The following is a 25,002-nucleotide window of genomic DNA, read 5'->3' as shown; positions in this document are numbered from 1 at the left end:
TATGGTGATATAGAAAGTGACAAATTTGATATGGCATGATGATCTAGATTTCAAATAAAATAGTACGTACATTATTTTGTTAGGAGTTACATATTCATTCAAAATGGTTAAATCATTGAGCCAGTTAAGCATTACTGACAGACCTGATAAAAAATGGACCAAAAACCAAACTCTTGTAACTCTCAACTTGTCTTACTTCGTGAGTATTTACAACACCCACTGACGAAAACTGTATTTTCATAAAAGCACTGAAAAGGTCATGTTGTGGTTAATTTGGCCTAGTCTAAGGTTACTTTAATTAAATGGATTCTTCTGATTTTAATTCACACAAGATGATCTGAATATACAGAGTCAGAAAATAATTGAAGTACTGTGCAAGGCAGACCAGACTCCAATTCCAACCTATATATATATATATATATATATTCAGCTCAGAAGTTAGCTCTTGAACTTTGGGTGCTGTGGAACTGTGGAGGTCTGTTTCATCGGAAACAAAATAGGGGATCGTAACGACTGTTCAAAGTCCCAACATGGTTTTCAGACGCATTAAATATAAATGTCTAAAAACTATTTTGGGACTTGGGCATAATGCAATGGTTAAATGTGCCTACAAATCTCTCCACTCCAAAGGCCTCTATAAAACCCCTCTCACATCCCTCCACTGCTATATATTACAAAACTAATCTACGAGTTGTAATATAAGTAATTTCTTGTCTTACATGTATCTTTGTAGGAGTTAGGTAAGGTTGGAGATAGCAATTCTCTTAAAATTCAAAACTTATGAACGAAATGCTTATTTAGACAACCTATGAAATTTTCTATAAAACTAAATAGACAGCCATGACAAATAAAACAAAATCTGAGGCTAAACAAGTAAGTTATTCTCAAATTGACCTGACAAAATAATAAATTCCAGTCAATTGAGCGACAACTCAATAAATGATATTAAAACATGTAGCTCAGTTTCTGAAAGACATGCAATGGGGAACAGCCTGCAATATGCAGTAGCAGACCATTCTTCCATGGCAGGGTAAGGTAACATTTTACATATATATACACACTTTTGGCTGTATATTAATTATTGCAGTTTGTTCTTTTTCATTCCATGTCTTACACACTGGTTTATAAGTTTTAACACAAAAATAAATCAGCGTGTCAAAGACATGCAATGATAAAAGGGATAGAGGTTGACGTTTAGCCTAGTAATTTGGAAATAAACACAATTTTAAAAGAGACAATCCATAAGAAACTAAAGTTAGTGTAGAGCTTCCTAATCCGTAGCTGTGTGTTTATACAAAAACTTCAACCGATGAACAGAATTAACATCAATTCCCTCTCTTTGTTAAACAAAAAATCACAATTAGGCAAACGTCAAGGAATCACAACATCTATACCTATATATAGATACAAACACATATATATAACTAAATGGAACCATTCTTTCCTAATTTATTTCACTCAAAATGATCTGAATATAGAGTCAGGAATTAATTGAAGCACTGAGCAAAGCAAACCAGACTTCAATTCCAACATATATATCCAGCTCATAAGTCAGCTCTTCCGAGACAATGGTTAAATGTGCCTACATATTTATATTTATTTAGTTAGTGTCTGATAACCATGTTAGGTCTTGGGACAGTCATTACAATCTCCAATTCTCTCTCTCATAAAAAACAGACATCCACACCACCCAAAATTCATTATTATATATCCCTCCACTCCACTTCTATATATTACAACAATAATCAATATAGTTGTAATATAAGTATTTGTTGGAGTAAAGAAAGATTGGAGATACCAATTCTCTTAGAATTCAAAACTTATGAATTAAATGCTTATTTAGACAACCTATGAAATTTTCTATAAACTAAAAAGCAAGTTATTCGCAAATTTACCCAGCAAAACAATAAATTCCAGTCAATTGAGCGACAACTCAATAAATGATCTTAATTCCAGCGTTGTCGTATATTGCAGGCTGTCCTCTTCCATTGCATGTCTTCCACATACTAATTTATAAGTTTTAATATATATTAAAAAAAAAAAAAAGGCAAATCGAAGACATGCAATGATAAAAGATATAAGAGGTTCTAAAAAGGGACGTTGAGCCTTGTAATTTGGAACTAAACACAATCTTATAAAGAGAGAACGGATCAGAAACCAAAGTTAGTATAGAGCTTCCTAATCACAATCCGTAGCTGTTTGTATATACAAAACCTTCAACCAAATAACAGAATTAACATCAATTCCTTTCTTTGTTAAACAAAATCAATCACAATTAGGCAAACGTCAATGAATCGCGACATCTATACACATACATAGATACACATATATAAATATATATAGAGTTTGTAGAAATTGGTAGATTGGGGAAGATATCAAAAAAATGAATACTGTGATTGTTCAAATCTGAATAATTTCCGCACAATAATTGGTAAAAATGAAAACTGTGACCGAAAACGCACCTTACAAAACTCAACGCGACGGCCATACAGTGAGAGGGAGGGAACGCGCCGGAAGATACTTTCACGTTAGAGAGAGAAAGTGATGATTATATTTGGAGAAGAGATCTCTGGGAGGGGAAGGAGGGAAAGGTCCAGAAGGTAGTTCCATGATTAGAGAGAGAAAGTGATGATTGTATTTGGGAAAGACATTGTTTGATACGTTTTTCGGTGATTTTGCCGCCTTTTCGTCTTCCCTCCGATTTTTAGTTTTGTTTGAAATGACGCGCGCTAGGTGGCCAATATTGGGCCGTTTTGTTGTCCAACGGATGTATATGGCCAGGTCTAAACTCAACTATTTGGGCCTGACATCTTGGGACAACAGGTTACTCACAAGTAGATTTTAGGCAGAACCATGTTATACATATTCACATTTTTATGTCAATTCCCATTTTTTGCCGATATTAGAGAATCTCCAATGGTAAAGTTATATTTTAATAGGAGTTACAGTGCCAAAATATTATGGGTGAAAAAAACTTGCCTTAGGCCACACCAGTAGGCCTCTCCTTTTTATGCTGATATGGACCAACAACAACTTAACATGTGTTTAAAAAATTAAAAATTAAACTTGAATCATGCGAATCTTTTCACGGGTCATCCAAAAAGAAATAAAAAAACTTTTCTCCGCGTTTGAGATTTTCTCCCACGCATGTGAGACCTGGTAGAGCTCTCTCTCGATCATGATTCCTTTTCTTCACACCAAATTGCCATTGATGCTCACCATCTCCCCCAATTCTGAAACCCTAACATCCATCATCTGATTCGCCAGCCCTTGTTGATCTCCTCCATTCTCGAACGTACCCTAATACTTTAATTGTCTGCCATATCTGTTGCAATTCTATCTCTAGAATGACACAAGACCACAACTATTCATATGAAAGAGAATTGACTTCTTTAAAAATTTCTATAAAATCAATTGGGGGTTGATTTACCATTTTTTTTTTTTTTTATTCCGACTATTTGTTTAGTTTCTTATGTAACAGATTGCAATATGAAGGTTTTTCTTTCCATTTTAACAGTTGGGTGATCTAATGCTTTGGTGTATAAATTTCCCTGGAAGGAAATTAATTTGTGGGTAAAAAAAAAGAAATCTGAAACGCAGAGAAAAAAAATCCTCTTTCCTTTTGGATGACCCATGAAAAGATCCGCATAATTGAAGTTTAATTTTTTAAATTTTTTTTGGACACGTGTCATGTTATTGTTGATCCATATCAATATCAAAATGAGAGACCTACTAATGCGGCCTAAGGCAAGCTTTGTTCAATGTTATATTTTAGCAATTCTACTTCAATAGTGCATTTCATCCAGCATGTTAATTGTGCTAACACTTTGTCAATTACTTTCCTAATTTTAATCAATTCATTATTGTTGTTTTTCCATGTGACTTTTCCGGCCCATATTTGCACAAAAAAAATTTAAAAAAAAAAAGACTTAGCACACCATTGGAGTGTATCAGAAATCAAAATTTCCTATATTTTGAGTTTGAAAGAGCATTGGAAACGCTCTAAGACATAACTCGTATCCAACTCAAATAAGGACTAAATTATTCAAATATTTTTCAAAGTGAGAAGTGATTTATGGATGGAATTGGGCACATAAATGAGATTTGGTAACTGTATTGTTGAGCTCCGATTATCATTAGGTTCGGGTCACATGTAAAAACCAAATGAATATCATGTTATGTGCACAAAATTTAAATTATATGCTTTTGTTTTTTGTACCTTCCCCTACCATATATGCTATCTTTTTATTCAAATATAGAATTATAATTAACTCATAAAAGAGAAAACAAAAGGAAAATCTGCTTCAAATGATGCTAAAAGCCAAGATGGCCACACCTCCCAAGCAAGATCACCTTGATTCCATTTAAAAACCCACTGCCCTATTTCATAAGCTACCCTATACAGCCTCTAGGAACCCAATTCAATGAAAAGCTAGTCTCATTCGAATCACCATAAACCATTTTAGCTATATCTTCTACAACAATCGTTGAGAAGGAATTTGGAGGGGAAAGGGACATAACACATTTATAGTCTCCTTCGACAATGGTTTGGGTGTAATCCCATACCTGTAAAAGACGTAACCCAAAACGAACAACCAAAGCTTCTGTCATGGAAACAAAGTGGACAAAATAAAAAAGGCATGAAACAACTCTCACCGGTCTGCCCCAAAAGTCTCTCAATATTAAACCTCCACCACATCTCTTGCAACAATTATCAAATGTTACATCACACTTGAGTTTGAACAACCCATGTGGCAGAGGGAACCTTGACACAGGCCTAGGAGAAGCAGCAGGCACTTCCACTGGCCTATCATATTTCTTACAAACTTCTCTGAATTCAACAAAATTGTCCATTGCCCTGTTCAAAACTTCTAAAAAGTTCGATGTCCTTGAGTTGGAGACTGATAAGTGCTTAAATGTTGCACATTTCAGCACCTAAGTTAGGGTATTTCAGTCTTTGCATTTATCTTAAGTTTATGTTTTAGTCCTAATTTATGTTTATGTGTATTTCAGGGCAATAAAGTTAAAATGAGCTAAGAACGGTCCAATTAAGCCTTTTTGGAGTTAAGCAAAGATTTTCAGAAAATGGCACAAAGCGGTTAATCTCGGGCCTTTAATGATGTTCCCAAAGATGGAGAAGCAAACCAAATAACCCGGGGCAAAAATGGAGCTGAATAAGGCTTAAAGGAATTTTCCAACTCTGGGAGATCAATCCCCCAGGGTGGGGGATCAATCCCCCAGGACTTGGCAACATTGCATATTTTTATTTTAATGTTTGGGCTTATTTTGTAACCTAGTGGGCTTTAATAGGTTTATTACTTAAGCCCAGTGAGGCCTATTGTTTTTAGGGTTAGTATTTATTAGTTTAGTGATTTATTATTTGGAGAATTAAGTTTTATTATTTTTTTTCTGTACCGTGATATTACGTTCTCTCTGGGAAAAAGGAAAAGCTAGGGTTTGAAGAACATTTTTACAGAGGCTTTGTTTACAAGTGAAGGAAGAAGAAGAAGGAGCCAAAAGATGGAGATGGAGCTTGTTGACACCATGATCATCTTCTCCATGAGCTAGTTCTTCACTTAGGGCTTGGATGAGCCCTAAGTTCATGTAACCCTAACCTTTGTATTTCTTTTCTTGGGGAATTATTATGTTGTAATTAAATTATATGGCCTTGTGATTTCTTTATATATACGTGCTTGATTTGATAAATTAGGGTTTGTATTGATAAATTCTTCCATTGAAATCTCCAATTGATTGTATGTCTATGTATGATTAATTAGGGATTTTATTCTTCATTAGATGATTAGAATTTAATTCTTCCATTGATTCTATATGAAAATTGCATGTCTAGGTGTGATTGATTTAGAATTATACTCTACACTAGATACTTCTTTTAGTTGTGTTTAGTGATGGTCATAGCATGAGACTTAGTTGATACAATTGTCAATTAATTTGATGGATAAATGCTTAATCATGATAGATTGTTTTACAAATTAGCTTATTTGTCATTAGTTAATTGTAGTAAAGTAGGCAATCTGTGCTTGATTATTTTAATCCATGCTTCTAATTACAATTAGTATTATCTTCTTGATTGATGTGTGCTCTTATTGGATACATTTGTGAATGTGTATGGTGGGTTATGACGTAGTCTTGAATGGGTTTTACACTTTAGTTTAATTGTCATTAGGTAGACAATTCATTCTTGATGTTGATAATCTATGCTTACAATTGTGATTTGTGATGATAATGTGACCACATCTATAATTACACTAATAAATTTCCCATTAATTGAAAGCATATGGTTAATTGCATGGGTTAGTGGTGAATCCTAACCCTAAGACTCTCTTCCTATCTCTTTAATTCTTAGTTTAATGTCATTTCTATTTTCATGCTTTTAATTGAATTTTAGTTTAATCACTCTACCAAAATATTTTTCTTTCAAACTCTTTCCCTCTTTCTCTCTTCTCTCTTTTACAATCTAATTAGCATTAAAATCAAGTTTAGTCCCAACACGTGTTCAATCCCTTGGGTTCGATCCCTTCTCACTTCATACTACATAGTATAAGTGTCTAGCGGTTTACAAATGTAAACTATGATGCCCGCTTGATACCATTTCCAAAACCAAAGTGTTGTGCATTATTTTGTGCACACGCTCGGGTCGCATCAGAGACTTCGTCATTTCGGCACTTCCATAGCTACCAGCATACAAACGCCCCCAAACTGAAGCACTCTATTAGATTATCAGATTTGTTCCAACTAGATAAGAGCTCTGACCATCTTTTCTTTCGTGAAATATCATTGCCTAGCGAGTTAGGCTTAAACAGAGATGTTTTTACCAATTTAGCAATTTCATAGTTAAAGAAGACATGATCAACAATTTCCTCTGACAATCCACATTGTGGGCATGTAGTGATGATTGAAATGCTTTTTTTTTCCATAAGTTACTCAATACTGAAATTTTGTTATGCGCGCACTGCCATAAAAAAGATTGGATCTTCCAATAGGACTTAAGCTTCCAAAGGTGTTCCCAATGGCTTTGGAATTCCATATCATGACTACACTCAGCACTTTCAAGGCCAGTATAGTTACATTTAAACTCATCAATCTCTATTAAAAGAGAGATTGTATGCACTTTTGACAAGAAAATTACCATTATGTGAAGGACCCCATATTTTAGAATCTTCCAAATTTGAAGCACTGATTAGCGTTTGAAGGATCAGTTTTGAATCTCGAGCATTAAAAATGCTCTAGATGAAATGAACCTTCTATGTCCTCAAATTTGAATTAATTAGATCAACAATTTTAGAAGGACTTCTTGAATTGCAGACAAATATGAGCCTTGGATTTGAATTGTCTGGCAACCAGTTGCTATTCCATCAGTCAACTTTAGAGCCAGTTGCAATTTTCCAATGGATTCCTCTTCGAATTAAATCTTTAGAGGTTGAGATACTTCTCCAAATCCAGGAGCTTCTTGATCCACAACTAGCTTTAAGAAATCACAGTATGGGAAATACTTTGATTTATAAATCTTGTAAAACAAGTATTCCTCTCCCACAACCAACCTCCAACCCAGTTTTGCTAATAAGGCAATGTTGAAAGCAACCAAAATTTTGAATCCCAATCCACCATCATTCTTATGGACACACAATTTCTCCCATTTAACCCATCGAATCTTGTCATTGTCCTCCTTTCTAGACCACCAGAAGGCAGACATCTTACTAGTTAGCTTATTACATACCGATGCAGTTAACTTAAAACATTGAAGAGCATAACTGGGAATAGAGGCAAGAGTTGCCTTGATCAATACCTCTCTACCAGCCTTGGACAACATTTCTTCTTTTAGACATTTGATTCAAGCTGAGATCTTTTCTTCCAAGAACTTAAAAGAGGTTTTCTTGGACCCTCGTAAAAATTCAAAATTTTCTCTCTTTTTGCACAAAACAATATGCTATGAACCTTAATTAGATCCCTACCTTATATATGTTAGTCTAACACGGGTGCCTATAAAATGTAGTGTGTGGATTCTTAAAAATAATTCCAGTTTTTTAAGATAATGACTTAAATCTAATGCATGTGAATTTAATTTAGCAAGCTTAAATGTAATTCAACTGGCATTGTAATCCGGTGATATCTCCTATATAGCTTTAAAAGTATATGGTGATGTTTTAAGACTTCAAGTCCTTAAATGGACAAATAAGTGTGTAAATTTTTTGTCAAGAATAATAAAAAATAATCATGCAAGCAGGTCCGCGGCATAGGCGACTTAGGCATCCCCTAAGCCTCTAATTTGGAAGAGACTAAAAATTTTAAATTTTTTTATATTATAATTATTTTCTAATATTACTAAAAACTAATCGGTATATAAATTTAAAACAGAGTTTCAAAAATTTATATCTTAAAATAAAATTTTATTTGAATTATAACCAATACGGAAATATTGGTGCACAAAAGATTTATATCCTTAAATGACTTCTTTTTCTTCTTCTTCTTCTTCTTCATTTTATTTTATTTTATTTTTTTATCCCTTCCACTCTTTACTTCTCATACAAAATCTTAATATTGATCCCAATGATTTATATACTTAAATATATATTTTTTTCTCTATTTCATTTGCATTTTTTACAACACTACTAAATTTTTTTCTTTTTCGGTAAGTAATACTCACCGTAAATATTAAAGGAAAATGCTATACTTTAAGAATTTTTATTTGTGATTTTATCTTGAATTAAATAGCTGTTTCTTTGGCTTCTTTATATATTTTAAAAGTAATTTTTTTTTTTTTTAAATTTTTGAAAAGACATACCCAACAAAGATATAGAGTTGTTGAAAACATAGGAAACACAAATGCATAAAAGTTAGACAGAGAAGAATTAATGTAATTATTCCTTTCTTTCATTTTCCTTCAATTGACAATTCTTATAGTTCAGTTTGCTAAAATATGAAAAGATTATAGTACAATATGTATTAAATTAGAGGACATTAATGTCTTTTTAGCTATTGTCACATCAGATTCAAGATCAAATCTCAAATTTTAATTCTAGATGTCTAAGCACTGTTCAATACTAAATATGTATTTAACCATTATTTGAGAAAAGTGGTGAAACTTTCCATATAATTTCTCTAGCTTTTATCTTTTATTTATTTATTTTTTTCTTACTCCTCACATACTTTATCTTCTCTCTCAACAAGTGGTTTTTCTCCTCACTCATTACAAGTTCATAGTTCTCTTTCTTCTCCACCCAATACTCACTACTCTCAATTTGAACATAACTTTATTCTATGGAATAATTTGTAAGAAAGTGATATTAGAAATACCAGAAAATAAAAAAATATTTTACGTCAAAATAAACGGAGCCTAAATCAATATCTATTTTTGATAAACTTTCTAAGAAAGTGATATTAGAGATACTCTACCGCTCCACCCATAATTTTTATTAAATTGAATTGACTGAAAAACTCCTCTTTTCTCTCTCTTCATCTCTATAATGTTTTTTTATTTTTTCAAATTATGAAACAAAGCAATAAAATGAAGAACAAACTTTAGATCTGTGGAGAAAACAGAACCTAGACTTTGTAATGGAACCATCATGGGAGAAACGCAGCAAACTAGAGTGACCTAAAGGTCAATTAAGTCATCATCAAGGCAACAGCTCTAAAACTACAGTCACAAGGCGCTCCGACACCCAAAACCCTACGCAAGATCAAATCAAGGTGAAAAAGATTAAATCTAGCGGGACAAAACCAAAACTGAGCTAAATCAGAGATATAACCGGAGAAAAACAACAGATCTGCTCATGTAAGCCGAAAACGAACCAAACACGAACAGATCTAACCAAACACGAACAGATCTAACCGAATAAAAACAAAAAACGACGTAAAAAATACACACGAAACACACTTGTTGATAAAACGTCGAGTTTATTACAAGCAAATAAAAATGGTGACACAGCCGTCACAATCACCTTATCAAATAACATAACTGGACCTACTCACCATTGATACGAATTTCACGCAATTTGTAATTCAAAGCTCGATGTGAATGGCATTTAGTAACATCATGATGAAATTAATTGTAAATGAAATTGATAATTTGAAGTTTCAACTCAGTTATGTAACTTTGCTTTGGATTTGCCAAATCTTTCTACACGTTTATGACAATTGGCTTTATATTTGATTATTTATAGGTTTTTCATATAATAAAAAATATATATATATAAAGAAGTGGATGAACTGCTAATGGAGAACCATACAGAGATAGGAGAATGGATAGAGGAGAGAAGAATCAAATTTAATAGACCTGAATATTTTCAGTGATTCAGTGAAAAGGTAGAATCAAAAGGCTCAAGAATACTACTGTAAAATTGAGGCTCAAGAATACTACTTCAAAATTGAAGCTTTAAAAGGGAAAGGGGTGGTTGTAGGGATAAGTTAGAAATCGTGGTTGAAGGATTCGAGGAGATATGCATATGAAGGAGAGAAACCACTTTGAATTACATGTCTTTTGCATATAATATATATTGTCTTTTTGTTATAGCAAAAATGAGGGTGGAGCATCAAAGCATTTACTTAGTGCCAAAATCACCATCCTTCTAACAATAGTCCTGTTCAATTATTTATTACGGAAATTTATAAAATAGAGAGACTTACAAGTCCACCCATGTTATTATAAAACATATATAGGATGTGGTTAGGGGCGGGGTTAGTGCTTTACCTACTATGATAAAGAGTTTGTATAAAAATTTCTATGCAATACCTCTTAAAATTTTTAACACTCATTTCTAGACAACGATTTTTATTCACAGTTGAATGTGATAAAAAATTACTCCGTATCTTTTTCCTCCACTTATTCTCGTTGTGAATTGTGATAAGTGAATAGTATCGATATAGAAGGTGGAGGTTTAAACTTTTATATAAATATGTGAGTGTGTGAATTATTGAAAAAAATAAAAAAATATTAAAAAAAAAAATATATAGGAGTCACCTGTGGGCTCCATCCACCACCATGGTAGGTTCAGAGGTTCAGAGATCACCGCTCCAGCACAGGCAAAATCCCCGAGGGCTATTACCTAAAAGATTTAGTTTTAATTTTAAATGAATAAAAGTAGAATTTATTAATTAAAGCGTCAAAAGTCGCATAAAATTACGATTACGCCACCAACCAAAAGCAAAAACGGCAAGAAAAGAGGAGGAAGGCGCTCTAGAGTGAGAATTTAGGAAGGAAGGAAGGAAGAAATATACATTTTATAGAGAGAGGAAGGAGCTCAACGAACCGTTGAAACGAATCAAACCGACTTATAACAATGGCTATGTTTCAAAATTTGTGAATTCAACTTATTTTCCATGGAGTTACCCGGTAGACGATCGAATTATACTCTACTGAGTCAGATTCCAGACGACCACCAGCAGCAGCCGAAGTTCTCCGCCGTATCCGGCGGCGTGCCTTCGTACTACGAGTCTCTGTCCGGCGACAAGAACAAGGGAAAGAACGATAGAGGCTTTGACTGGGACCTGACGGATCATCGGATGATTCAGCAGCAGAATCGGATCGGGTCGGCGGCGTTTCCGGTGTCGATCGGGCTGCAGAGGCAGTCAAGCGGGAGTAGCTTCGGTGGGAGCTCGCTCTCGGGGGATTATTACGTCCCGTCGTTGTCGATGGCGGCCAGCGATCCTGACGGGTTCGGCCACTTGCACGATGATGTGTTCAAGATTGGCGGTGGCAGTGGCGGTGGCGTAGGGGAATTGAGGTTTAAGTCGGTGGAAGCAAGCGGCGGTGGCGACGGAGGGTCATCGTCGTCCAAGAGTTGGGTGCAGCAGACGGAGGAGAGTTACCAGTTGCAGTTGGCTTTGGCTCTTCGGCTTTCTTCGCAAGGTACCTGTGCTGACGATCCCAATTTTTTGAATCCGGTGCTGGATGAATCCACATCAAGATCATTACCTCTGTCCGCTTCAGCAGAGGCTATGTCACATCGATTTTGGGTAGGGTTTATCGTGCTCTATTTTCCACTGCCTATTGTTATTCTTTTAATTCAAACCATATTGGAAGACTTCTTAGAAATTTTTTTCTTTCTATACATTTTATGATTAATGCGGAGCATTTGGTTACCCAAATGAGGCTGCCATGAATTTATTCAATGATCGTACTCTAAATAGTTTCTAGTAGAATGGATATGCAAATATTTCAGATGTGAGAGTGAACACAGTTTTATGGATGATGGGTTATGTTCAGTAGTGGTTGTGAAGGATAGTGAGTATGAATTTAAAACTAAATATCTTGGTCCGAATCCTTGTCAATTTCGCAATAATTGCTAGTATAATAACTTGTGGATTTTCATTTCATTGAAACATTCTTACTTAATTGTCATAGGAACTTATCACACTAATTTACTATTTCATTCTACCCATCAAAAAAAAATTTTACTATTTCATTCCATTAATTTGCTTAGCAATCTGAGAGGAAAAAATTTGAATTCTTGAAAATGTATTGTTTGATGTCTAAAGATTGATAACTTTCCTTACTCTAACTCAACCCATAAAAACCTTCCCAACTATTCGGGCTGTTTGGTTATATGTCTTGTTTTGTCATTTGACTTTATTTGGGGTTATAACTAAGACATATGGAACGGAAGCGAGAGCGAGTGCTAGAGCGGGAGAGCGCAAAATCTAAAATTTAGTCGGAGTTGGGAGCTCTTTGAGAGCGTTTGTACACTTGTATGCTATTGTGTGTGTAATTTTTTAATATATATTTTTTAATACTTGTACATATGCTAGAGGTTATTATATATTTGTGAAATAATAAAAATGTAATTTCATAAGCACTAGAAAATGTGTTTGAGCTATAAGAAATCTTATTTCTTCTATGTTAGGAGATACATAATCTTAGTAATAATTAAAATACAAAATTATAGTATGTTTTTAATTTTTTTAAAAAATGCAACTATAGAAATCTATATATTTATTTTAGATTCTAAAGAGATACTGTTTAATTGTTCGTACATGAACTCATTACTTTAAAGAATTAAATAAACAATAAACTTCTAAACTAAATAAAGGAGAACTTAAAATTATCTATATAATTTGTTTGCAAATATTTTTGTGTCTATACAATGCGCGCACACACACATTTAATATTTTTAGACTTAAATAACAAATCAAAAGTGATCAATATAAAGTGGACATCAATATGGCATGGATTTGTTCTTTAATATTGTAGGTTTATTCTTAGTTCTGTACATTTTTAACCATTTTTATTCAATACTAGATATATTTTGATAATTGCCATCCATAATAAATGTCACATGTTGTCCATAATTCAATGAATGAGAAATCGTTGTGAATTTGAGGATTCACAAATTGAATTCGAGGATTGAAAAAATTGAATTTGTGAATTGTGGAAGAATTTGCTCTCAAAGCGCCAATTCGAGCATGGAGCGTGAGAGCGGCACTCCTTTAGAAGGATTGTGTGAGTTAGGGTTATAACTTCTATTAGACTACATACACTATTGTCTTTTTGTTATTATTTCAAGTCATGTTAAGTGTGGGACTTTCATCTTTTTCTTACTACTCCACTTAATGTAACAGGATGTGAATGTTAAGATGGTTACACGATACTTTGTCTTGTAAAGCATGAATGGTTATAATTAGGTTTTTTTATTAGTAAATGGTTTATAAGTAGATATCATGTCATAATGTCATATGCTAGACTCCTCCACGTAACCTATCATGCTTCAATTCTAGGAGTAATATCATCTGCAATCTTTGCTTCTTGTAAATAATTGAGACCAGGTGGCGAAGTTTCTCACTATTTAGTATTTACTACTCTCTTTATCTTTGATCTTCGTCGGATTTTTCTATTTCTTATTAGGTTAATTCTTCTTTCATTACAGAGTTTCTATAGAAGTATTTAATTTAGTGTATATCCTTACTTTAATTTCATCATTTAAGAGGATATCATCAGCAGATAACGTACATCATTTAGTCTCATTCAAAGCGCGTTTTGTTTGATTATGAGACAGAAATATAGGGGTTGTGGGTACCTAAGCCTACGCTACTCGTGTTGATGAGGTGACATATAACGTGGTGCTTTTGTGGTAGCCTATATGAAACTTTCAAATGCCACGCGACATCTTCCATATTAGTCTGTCATTCCTGTTGCTTGACTTGCATTCTCCACAAGAACAATTTATAAGGTCCTCTTTAAATATGAAATAAGTCGAACCTCCCTGAAACATCACATAGCTAAGTCCCATGGCGTTGAACCATTGGATGAGGCAAATCCGTGCACTCTACAGATGAATAACTGTCGCCGCAATTCAAAGAAATTCAGCCTTGACAATTTCTGATTTCCGATCGCCTTATCAACGAGATAATTTTTTCCAACAAGGTTATTCCTTCAGCTGCGCAACCTATACTCTCCATAACCAACTTCTTGTCTTCATTTCATTATGTCTCACCTTCTCCACATACACGTTTTTGGTGAGGTTTGGCTATAGACAAATCCGCTTCTTTCTCCACATGAATACGTATGATTTCTCCAAGGTTCAATATCAGTCTTCTTCACAGACCAAATCATTGCCACCTCCATAGGCATATATGCTGTATTACGAGGTTTTAATGAACTACTTTGGTTTGCCAAATCTGCCTCACATACAAACAATTCATCATCAGTGAGTTTCAGTTGTGCACCAATCTGATTATGCAATTTATTTATTTTTCTTACATTTGACCCAAACACCACAAGGGCGGGAATTTTGTGCATTAGGCTAGCCCTTTTTTAATCCCATTTGATGAAGGCCGCTACGCCCTAATGTACCTTTGTGCAATGGTTGGGTCGAGTGGAACTTAGGGGGCCTCTGTCGGTGCTTGGCTATTGGAATGACCCATCTCTAGTCATTCGGATCATAGGGGTACTAGGCCTGGTTGTTGAAGTCTGGTCCCTATTGAGTTAACCTCCCTGGAAGTCTGCCTAACTTGTCTTATTGAGAAAGAAATATCGTGTGGCTCTCAAATGACGTATACCCTCATGACATGCCAACACCTTATTGGACCACACCTGTTACATGTGGCATCCTATTAGATTGGGCATGTAGTATACCTCAATGCAGGCATAATCACCTCCTAGCATTTGTGATGAGCTTGATTGTCTCACCCCCTCTCTTACAAGTCAACCTCTACTTTCAACTAGCCTAATACACTTAGAACCTCCATCTATTAGTGAAGAGAAAAAAATCTTATTCTACATATCTTAGGAGCGAGTCGAATTGTGTAATACCTCTATTACTTACTCATTCGCAGGTAGGGGCTTAATGACGATCCTTGATGCAAGCCTACAATGATTGGGAATATGCTTCTTTCTCATCCAGTCATTTTTAATATAGTCATAGTTCTATCACACTTTTCATATATCATTTCAATTTATCTTCACTCTTTTTTTGTTTGTTTGTTTGTTGTGAAATCCAACATATTATATTTTTATGTTTCCATCATAGGCTTTCTCTAAATTTAACAAAACCATATTATGCTCATGAATTCCTTTTTTTTTTTGCCAAGTTTTCTTGTAAAGAAAAAATATCTAATCATCATCATCCTTGCCTTATTCTCACATAAATGGGGTTGGCCACATGAATTATGTCTCCATTCCTTTCTGTTACCCGGCATCCCACATACTGTGTTTTAACTTTTTAAAGTCATTTTTAATAACTTCATTCCACGTTAATTTCGATCACTTTCTCAGTCTCTTAACTTCTATGAAAATTAAACTTTCTCTTCTCACTGGCACATCTATAGGTCTCCGGTGCATGTGCCCAAACCATCTAAGTCTACTCTCTTATTTTCTTGTTCATGGATGCAACACCTAATTTTTCTCTTACACTTTCATTTGTGACCCTATTGTTTCTAGTCACTCCAACCATCCATCTTAGCATTCTCAATTCTGTTATCTGTTTCTTTTTTTAAAGCCCAACACTCCGCTCCATAAAGCATAGTTGGCCTAATAATGGTTCTATAGAATTTTCGTTTTAACCTATGTGATATTCCACATAAGATGCCACTAGCTTGTCTCCATCTTTTTAATTTTTTTTATAACCAAAGAAATGGAGTAGACATAGTGGTAGATCATTGCATGAGAGAGTCGAGAGACAACGTAGTAGAAGTAAGGAGACACGGAGATAGATTAATGGGTATTAAAATTGTCCTAGATGAACATATTTTGAACATAATTAGTGTGCATGCTCCTCAGGTGAATGGCTGCCTTTCATACTTCGACAAAGTTCCTGATGGATTTTATTTAATTCGTGGGATGGATCCATTTGTATGGACTATATGCACTGATCTACAAGAGAGTGGCCGTATTCCATCAGTTGAATCACTAAAGGCTGTTGATCCTAGCACAAATTCTTCAATTGAAGTGATTTTGATTGATCGGCATAGTGATCCTGGCTTAAGGGAACTACAGAACAGGATTCGCAGCGTCTCCTCTGGTTGCATCACCCCAAAAGAGGTTATTGATCAGCTTGCAAAGCTCGTCTGCAATAGTATGGGGTGAGTATCTGACAATTCCTATACTCCTATTTGAGAATCCCAAAACTATCTGTTCTGTTGTAGTTTTGTAACCAAGTTTTCTTGCCATCACAAGGGGTGCAGCTTCCACTGGAGAAGATGACTTTGTTCCCATCTGGAAGGAATGCAGTAATGATCTTAAGGATTGTTTGGGATCTGTTGTGCTTCCAATTGGTAACCTATCTGTTGGCCTCTGCAGACATCGTGCTTTGCTATTCAAGGTATGTTTCGGATTCCATAATGTGAAATCACTTTGCTTTGTATAATTTTGAAGTCATTCCAGTAGAAGGTATTTAATACCTTCATTTCACCCAAGTTTTTGTCCTTCCTGTGTGCTAAATTATTATTTTTACCCAATCCCTTATTTTCTTCATGATAAAAAAGCCATATATATATATATATATATATATAAAAGTAAATTGATTGAGAGAGGAATACTATTCCCTCTGGTTTGAAGGTACTGTCTGATGTGTTTAATGTGAATTTCAAATGTGATTTCTGCAGGTGCTAGCTGACACAATTGATTTACCATGTCGAATTGCCAAGGGCTGCAAATATTGTACAAGAGATGATGCTTCTTCTTGTCTTGTTCGGTTTGGGCTTGACAGGTATACCTTGTTAACTGCTGTGGCATTTAATTTCATTTTTATTTTGGGAATTGGTAATAACTGAACCCAAAACCATATAAGGTTGGATGCCCATCCAATGTGTTTTGGTGGTGGCTATGGCAAATAGCATTCTATGAATGTTGTAAACTATATTCCCACGGTCAATAAAGGTTCATTTAGGAGATAAAGTGTGAAAATAATGCAATTTATTTTGGGACAATATTTGCACAAGTAGTATCTTTTTGAATGTTGATGTTTTTCTATTTTGGATTATTTTTTATAGCTCACTAGAGGAATGACACATACTATCCTCATGCACCTTTGCTTGCATTATTTCTCCATTCCTTTAGTTACCATCAGTTATATTCCTCTCTCCAGAAACTTGTGGATAGTTGAAGTTCTGCGTGATGTGGCACAACTGACTTTCTTAAGTTACTAATGCTGTGGCATGTCACATTAGCATTTTAAATAAAGGTTGGCTTGGCGTGGTAGTATAGATTCCCATGAGAGATTATTTATGTCTTTTTATATGATTTAGTTGTTGGAGTATTGAACAATCATATAGGGTGAACAAATAACTCTTTGTAGCACGACCATCATATTTGAGTTTTGAGGTAATCAAGCTGGATTTTGTGATCTGACTTGAATATATAGTGCTCTTACTTGAGAGAACTATTTATTGAAATATTTGAAAGTGAGATTTTAGGGGGACGGGGATTGGCAGTTGGGAATTCCTCATGCATTATTTGTCTTGGCAGCAAAATTTTTTTCTTTCCGCCTCTTTTATTTCAAACCCCCCCCCCCCCCCCCCCCCCCCCAAAAAAAAAAAAAAAAAATCTTCAACATTTAATCTGTATTATTGCAGAGAGTATCTAGTTGATTTGATTGGGAAGCCAGGATGCTTATGCGAGCCCAATTCTTTGCTAAACGGTCCATCTTCAATCTCAATTTCATCACCATTGCGCTTCCCACAGTTCAGACAAGTTGAACCTGCAATTGATTTTAGGTCACTGGCCAAACAGTATTTTTCGGACTGCCAATCACTCAATATTGTATTTGATGATTCTTCCACAGGTGATTTCTAATCTCTCTAGTTTTTGAACATTATTGCCATAATATGCTGACTTGTTTTCATATCTTTGGACTTTTTCTTTTTTTCTTTTTTGTTATTTTTATAAACAGTTTTTCATGATAGTATGTAATAGCTAAGCTGTTTATATCTTTTAGAATTGCCTTTATTATGTGCCATTTGATTAATTCCCCACTGGCATTTATCCACACAGAAGATGAAAAGTTTAATCAATTTTAATTATTATGGAACATTGGTTTGGATTTTGATTTAGTATATATTTATAAATATACATTTGTGTTCTCTGAGCAACTTCCTCTTTATTTTTCACTCTGCAAAGGGGATGGAAATTTTTTCCTTACATCAATATGTTCATTCTAGAGATGGAACATTGTCATATGACTCATATTTAACAATATAAATAAGAAAGCGAGAATCTTAGGCAATGGAGGCGCTAGGATTGCAATGCTAACTACTGTCCAGTACCTTTGATCGGTATGTTTCTCTGATCAGTTGGGTTTGGTCGAGGCTTGGGCCTGATCTATTGTCGTGCAAGGTCTAAAGCTCACATGAACACTAACGTGTTGGGTTTGAGTCCGAGTCCTTGGAGGACCAGATCTGTTATGGGTAAGCACTGGTCCGCATAATTTTTTTATATTGGATCAGATTTGCCATGGTGGACCTGCAATGTAGTAGTTTAACAATTACAGATGCTCAATACATTTTAACTTCTTTAATTTTTTAACAGTTTATATGTAAATTTTATTGTAAATCTTTGCTGTTGCAATAGTCAAGTTTTTTTGGGGTTTCTTTTTCTAAGAAGTCAAAATCTAAATATTCTATGAGGGAACTACTTATTGCTTTTCGACTTGTACTTGTGGGGACCATAAATTACTGAAAATAATGGGTCTCTAGTGATTTATGTCTCTATCTCTCTCTCTCTCTTCTTCACACCAAAGGGATCCCACCCTTTAGGTGGGACTATTCTTCACAGTACACGGCAGGTTCCAATGCCATGCGCCAATTTTAGTCCAGGGAGAATCCCTGTGAGGCTGGTCTCAAGGGGGGGAGAATCAAACTCAACTTTTTTAGGCTAGGTACTTGGCCAATGGTTCCACCCCCTTGGGGTTAAGTTGTGTCATTATCTACCTCAAAAGCATTCTAAGAGGATTGTTGCTGGATGGACAATGAACTCAATTTATCACCATACATTTTTAGTTTTTTCTGCAGTTTGGACGTTAAAGAGTCAATTTAATTAGTTTTCATAAGGGGAAATAACCTGTAAATATATGGGGATTCGGGACCCAAAATTTGACTTACTGGAACAATATTCTCTTGAAAGCCAGATAATCCTATAATCCTCACATTTTGGCAGATCCACCTAGTAGACAATTAAACAATAAAACACTTGCCTTCTAGAATTCCACTGACGGTACTGTGGATTTGTACAAGTTAGTCTGATATAATTAAGATAGTTCATGTTACTTTTGTTAGTTATATCCTACTTGAACTAAAAGGCTTAGTTAATACATCATTAGCCTATATTTGGTATATATTGAGTTTTTGAGGATTCCGAAAATATCACAGGTACTGTTATCGATAAAGATGCTGGAGACTCCATGCATCCTGATTGGAAGGGCAAAGATAGAAATAACCTTGTGCCTGATTCAAGCAACAGCGATGAAATTTCTCGTTTACTTTCGCAACAAAAAGTCGTCTGGCAAACTGCTCGTGATAGAGATTTACAGCAGTTCAAATCACCTAATCCTCATAATATCATAAACTCAAAAAACATAGCCAAAGATCCAGTCCCTCTAAAGCCGATACCACCAGTCGTGCATAGAGATGTTCAACCACTAATGGCCTTGTCTGATACGAGGGTAGACACAGTTAGAGATTCGAGGTTCATTGAGGGAGTTCAACTGGTTCCAAGTAAACCAAGTAGAGAAGTTGCCCTTGACGTGGAAGAATTTGACATTCCATGGAGTGATCTTGTTCTGAAGGAGAGAATTGGTGCCGGTAATATTTCTTCCCAAATTGGAACTTGTAAGAACGTTGCCAGTGCAAATATGATAGGTGTTTTTAGTATAAGGGATGCAGTGTAACTTTATCACGATTGAATGAAGTCAATTACCTTGTAGAAAAGATATACTGAAACAATATGATGGATTTTCAGGTTCTTTCGGTACTGTCCATCGTGCTGAATGGAATGGTTCGGTAAGTAATTCATCTTTTTTGCTAAATCAATTTTGAAACTTATTCATGCACAGACATCTGTTTGATTAGTAGTAGTACGCTAGTATATCACTTGGGCACTATCTTATTGTTATCTATAGCAGAAAACTATGTGTTTGCTATTGCTACGGGGTTCATATTGATCAACGATAAAAGTGGAGCAATTCACATTCTTGACTTGCAACTCAAAAACTTCCTTTGGTTTCTTGTCTGATTGTTCTACAATAGCTACTTTTGTTATAAGCCCTTTTTTAAGTTCCATTTGACTAATGTTTCAGGGTGTAATCCCTATTCTGTGCCTTTGCCATACCACGGTTATCACCTAATCTTATTTTCAGAGTTGAACTGTGTTGGCATTTGACTAATCCAGAACATTAGTATATCATTTGACTAATGTTTCAGGGTGTAATCCCTTTATAAAAAGCTGCAACTTTCAGGATGTTGCTGTGAAGATTCTCATGGAACAAGACTTTCACGCAGAGCGATTCACAGAATTTTTGAGGGAGGTAAGCGTGGGCTAACGTTCTGGATGAGTTGGGTTAACTTGTGGAATATTAGCTGATTGAAGAGTTCTTTAAAAAAAAAAATCTTGTTACTGCTAATTTTTTATTCTGCTGATTCGGTTTGCTAGGTTGCAATAATGAAACGCCTGCGGCATCCAAATATCGTTCTTTTTATGGGTGCTGTTACTCAGCGACCAAACTTGTCCATAGTAACAGAATATTTATCAAGGTTTTGTAATGTCTCCTTAGATTCCAGCTACTTACTATCAATTATAGAAAAATCAGAGATCAGTAGTACCTTAAGAAATTCTGACTGATTAACTAACTATATTATTGTCATTAAACTACAGAGGGAGTTTGTATAGACTTTTGCATAAACCTGGTGCAAGGGAAGTGTTGGACGAGAGGCGTCGTTTAAGTATGGCCTATGATGTTGTATGTATCTGACTTTTACTAATACACTCACACCACACATTTTGCTTATCATATCCCCCAACTCCCCCTCCCCCTCCCCCTCCCCCTCTTTATGGGCATCTTGCTTAATCATCAGAACCATAATCGTCATTTTTTTGGGGGGGTTACATTCAGGGGGTATTTGTACTTTCACACTGTTTTGGGCTTAATGATTTGCTACTGTCTTATATAGGCAAAAGGAATGAATTATCTTCACAAACGCAATCCTCCTATTGTTCATCGAGATCTGAAATCACCAAATCTTCTAGTTGACAAAAAATATACAGTGAAGGTAAGAATAAGCATCTCTTGTCAAAATAAATTCAGTTATTGTTTTGAGGTTAATGTGGATTTAGCTAAAAATGTGGGGGTGTGAAGGGAATCAGCAAGGCATTATTCTGCGTGTCTTACCTACGCGGGGCCTGTGAGGGGAAACACTGGATAGACCTTTAATATGAGAATCATGAAATCCGTACACATTATATTTTTACGACTGCTAGAAAGTAAGATCTGATTTATGAATGTCAAGGTAGTGTTGAATCTTCAGTTATATTATTGCTCACCTGTGGCTGCGAATCTGTGGTTTATGGGTGAGTTGGTGGCGGGGTTAGGCTAGGTGTATTTTTATGATGATGAGTTTATTTTTGGTACCTGACATTATTACATCATCTCTTTTTCATCTATGTAATATGTCAGCCATATTTAGGTTCTAGTAATTCAAACATGGGTTATTTTGTTAACAAATCGGCCAAACAATAACATGCTGTTTTTATATTATTTTCCCCTTGCTTAAGGTGCACTATTGATTGCTGAACCATGTAGATCTTGCCATGTGACTGTCGTGCCCAAAAAATCTCTCATGCTTCCGTGATACGAATTTTTTTTTTTTCTTCTAGTAATTGAAATGAATACTTGCCACAATTCTATAAAATACTACTTTTCTTTTGGTAATTATAAAATATTACTCATTTTGAAGTGGAAATATGTTTTGATTTACATTTTTCAATTAAAACTGCATCAAAATTTTTAATGCATTATAATTTATATTTTTAATGATTGATATTCCACTTCCAACTGTTTTTCCTTTACTGTTGGGTCCTATATTTTTTTGAAGTTTGTGTTCCTCTTTCCAAGAATGCCATTAGTCCTTCCTGATGTTCTTTTAATACAGGTTTGTGATTTTGGTCTTTCCCGTCTAAAAGCAAACACGTTTCTTTCATCAAAGTCTGCAGCAGGAACTGTGAGTTCTGTACTTAATCACGACATATATGTTTATTTTCTGATAGAGAGATAGATTCTGACACAATAAAATTTTCTCAATTCCTTGGTTTAACAGCCTGAATGGATGGCACCGGAAGTTCTCCGTGATGAACCATCAAATGAGAAGTCCGATGTATACAGCTTTGGTGTGATTTTATGGGAACTGGCAACACTGCAACAACCCTGGGGAAACTTGAATCCAGCACAGGTTTGTATAATTTTAGTTATATATTGCTGAAATGCTGGAAACAGAGTTTAAGATATTTGTGGTTGTGGTTGTGGTTGATGAATTTGTTATGCATTTGGTGAGGGACTTGGATATATTGGCGGCCATGAAAATGTGTTGAGAACATTATTGCAAGGTATAAATGAGGTCAAATGACAGAAAATTGAATCTATTAAAGAACTTAACTTAAATGGATGACTTATAGAAACTAAAATAAATTGCTTAGCAGCATGATGATTACAATTTTGAGCTGTACATATTTTTCCTTTTTGCCACTTTTAAGATGATATCACATGAATTTGCAACTGAATCCCGAAACTCTTTACTTTTAGTTGAAGTAATATTGCGACACTTGCATGGTTAATGCATTACTGTTTTTTCTCTGTGCAAAAAACTTGGGTTTCTATAATATCAAAGGGTAGGTTGTGAAATTATTATTTGTACAGGTATGTGTTCATTGTCTGATTCTAAGTGGTCAGTGATAATTGGTTGCAGATTACTTTCTACTTTGTGTGAAGAATACTGTAAAGGATGCACAAGCAATGTTTCGCTGAAATTCACATGAAAATCATTGAGCAAAAACTCATATTTTCTACTCTTCTTTCACCATGTCTCATCCCAACTTTTTATTTGTTTTTAAGTTTGCATACTCGGATGCATGTAAAATAGTGCCGAGCTATAATTTTGATAAGTATTTCAATCTATACTGAATTGAAGGTGGTAGCAGCTGTTGGTTTTAAGTGCAAAAGACTTGAGATTCCACGGGACTTAAATCCTGAAGTAGCTGCCATGATCGAGGCATGCTGGGCCAAGTATGTTAAAATTCTAGTTTCAGTTATCAAGTTCCATGGTCTTATCTTTTCCTTCAATATGATATTTCTTTTTACTAACATATCTTTTGGTTGTATTCCAGTGAGCCCTGGAAACGTCCTTCTTTTGACAGTATCATGAAATCCTTAAAGCCATTAATTAAACCTCCCACCCCTCAACCAGTTCATGCAAACATGCCACAACTCCCGTGAGATGGTGCAGAACACTTGGAAAGTTTTTGTTGTGCATATATATAACATTCTTTTCATGTTTCTGATTTTTGGCGGAGAACGCTGCTCATATAACTCAGGTGTGTATCTCTGCAGATTGGCTCCATAAAATCTTTCAACAGATTGTTTGTAAGCCACTATTTCGTAGCTATATTTCACTGCGAAAGAATTGGATAACTTGGAATGTTAGAACAGTTTCCCTTTCCCATTTTAAAAGTTTAATAGTACAGTATAAAAACATGGCCACTAAATGAAGTTTAACTGCATCATTATGATAAATGGCCTGAACCCTGAAACTAAGCTTCATCTCATAGTCACGCGCGTGAATTGCCGGGGATGTATCTAAGTTGATATCTAGGTTGTAGGGCACATACCACGCAGATGGGACTGTGACATTATAGTTGCCATGGCCTAACCGTTGGTTTAATTTAGGATTTTTGGAGTCCTTCAGATGATGTACAACTTCTTTGCCATTTTCTAAGTATTTTTTATTGATTTTTGGTTATATTTTTTGGTCGATTGATAATATCTGTGTTCAAATTCATGATTTATTTTTATATGATTTTTTACAGGATTATTGTTGTACATATCTGTTCAAATTGCCTCTCAGGATGTAGGAATAATTATTTTTTCTGCGATCCAAGAAGCTGCCGTAGCCCCTACAGAATATCAATATCTGCATTTCCTACTGCGTTTTCCTGTGAAATATTGCGTTGTCAATTGATCTTCTCAAAAGACAGCATGGAGATTTTGTGCATTCTGTTCACAGTATTTTTGTATGTATGCGTTAGTATAACTGGAACCAGCTTCACATGGATCAACTCTAGTGGCATTTTAGACTTCGCATTGTATTAATCATTTGAAAGGTAATTTGTGTTCTCTGAAATTGTTGCATAAAACTCTTTTAAGGTTAGATGAGGTAGATAAAGGAATTTTCATTAATATGTGTACCTATTACTTTTCAGTCAATGCAACAGTGAAGCTGTGTTGCTAATTAGTAGTAATCTAATTCAAAATTCGAATAAATAATTAGCATCACCCAACATATTTAAAAGGA

General features: G+C 34.9%; 2 protein-coding genes across 3 annotated transcripts; one reads left to right on the top strand and one right to left on the bottom strand.

Annotated features, from left to right (window-relative positions):
* Positions 1-7,423: 7,423 nt before the first annotated feature.
* Positions 7,424-7,828, bottom strand: LOC132295598 (uncharacterized mitochondrial protein AtMg00310-like). The gene has a single exon (XM_059793907.1). It carries the CDS (start codon positions 7,826-7,828, stop codon positions 7,424-7,426), a length of 405 nt encoding a protein of 134 aa, XP_059649890.1.
* A 3,247-nt stretch (positions 7,829-11,075) lies between these two features.
* LOC132293325 (serine/threonine-protein kinase CTR1-like) lies at positions 11,076-24,939 on the top strand. Of its 2 annotated transcripts, XM_059790763.1 has the most exons (16): positions 11,106-11,973; positions 16,232-16,533; positions 16,628-16,772; positions 17,056-17,159; positions 18,025-18,233; positions 19,816-20,247; positions 20,405-20,445; positions 20,901-20,969; positions 21,095-21,195; positions 21,317-21,401; positions 21,613-21,711; positions 22,591-22,659; positions 22,756-22,887; positions 23,623-23,717; positions 23,819-24,025; positions 24,518-24,939. In XM_059790763.1, the coding sequence occupies exons 1-15, from the start codon at positions 11,338-11,340 to the stop codon at positions 23,925-23,927; spliced, it is 2,628 nt and encodes an 875-aa protein (XP_059646746.1). In that variant the 5' UTR covers positions 11,106-11,337; the 3' UTR covers positions 23,928-24,025; positions 24,518-24,939. The 2 variants fall into 2 exon arrangements, with proteins under 2 accessions (XP_059646747.1, XP_059646746.1); XM_059790764.1 differs by lacking the exons at positions 23,623-23,717; positions 23,819-24,025; positions 24,518-24,939 and adding an exon at positions 23,401-23,598 and having other exon boundaries at positions 11,076-11,973.
* Positions 24,940-25,002: the final 63 nt, after the last annotated feature.

The sequence above is a fragment of the Cornus florida genome, unplaced genomic scaffold (assembly GCF_030987335.1).
Source record: "Cornus florida cultivar Cherokee Brave unplaced genomic scaffold, ASM3098733v1 CherokeeBrave_3.0.0_Hap2_Chr02, whole genome shotgun sequence".
Taxonomy (NCBI): domain Eukaryota; kingdom Viridiplantae; phylum Streptophyta; class Magnoliopsida; order Cornales; family Cornaceae; genus Cornus; species Cornus florida.
This window is presented reverse-complemented; position numbering and strand designations above follow the sequence as displayed.

Excerpts from the sequence above, each read along its gene's own strand:
- LOC132295598 (XM_059793907.1), bottom strand. The coding sequence starts at position 7,828 with ATGTTGTCCAAGGCTGGTAGAGAGGTATTGATCAAGGCAACTCTTGCC.
- LOC132293325 (XM_059790763.1), top strand. The coding sequence starts at position 11,338 with ATGGAGTTACCCGGTAGACGATCGAATTATACTCTACTGAGTCAGATT. Across the intron at positions 22,660-22,755 it reads CAAAGTCTGCAGCAGGAACT|CCTGAATGGATGGCACCGGA; the intron begins GTGAGTTCTGTA and ends TTGGTTTAACAG. Across the intron at positions 23,718-23,818 it reads ATCGAGGCATGCTGGGCCAA|TGAGCCCTGGAAACGTCCTT; the intron begins GTATGTTAAAAT and ends GTTGTATTCCAG.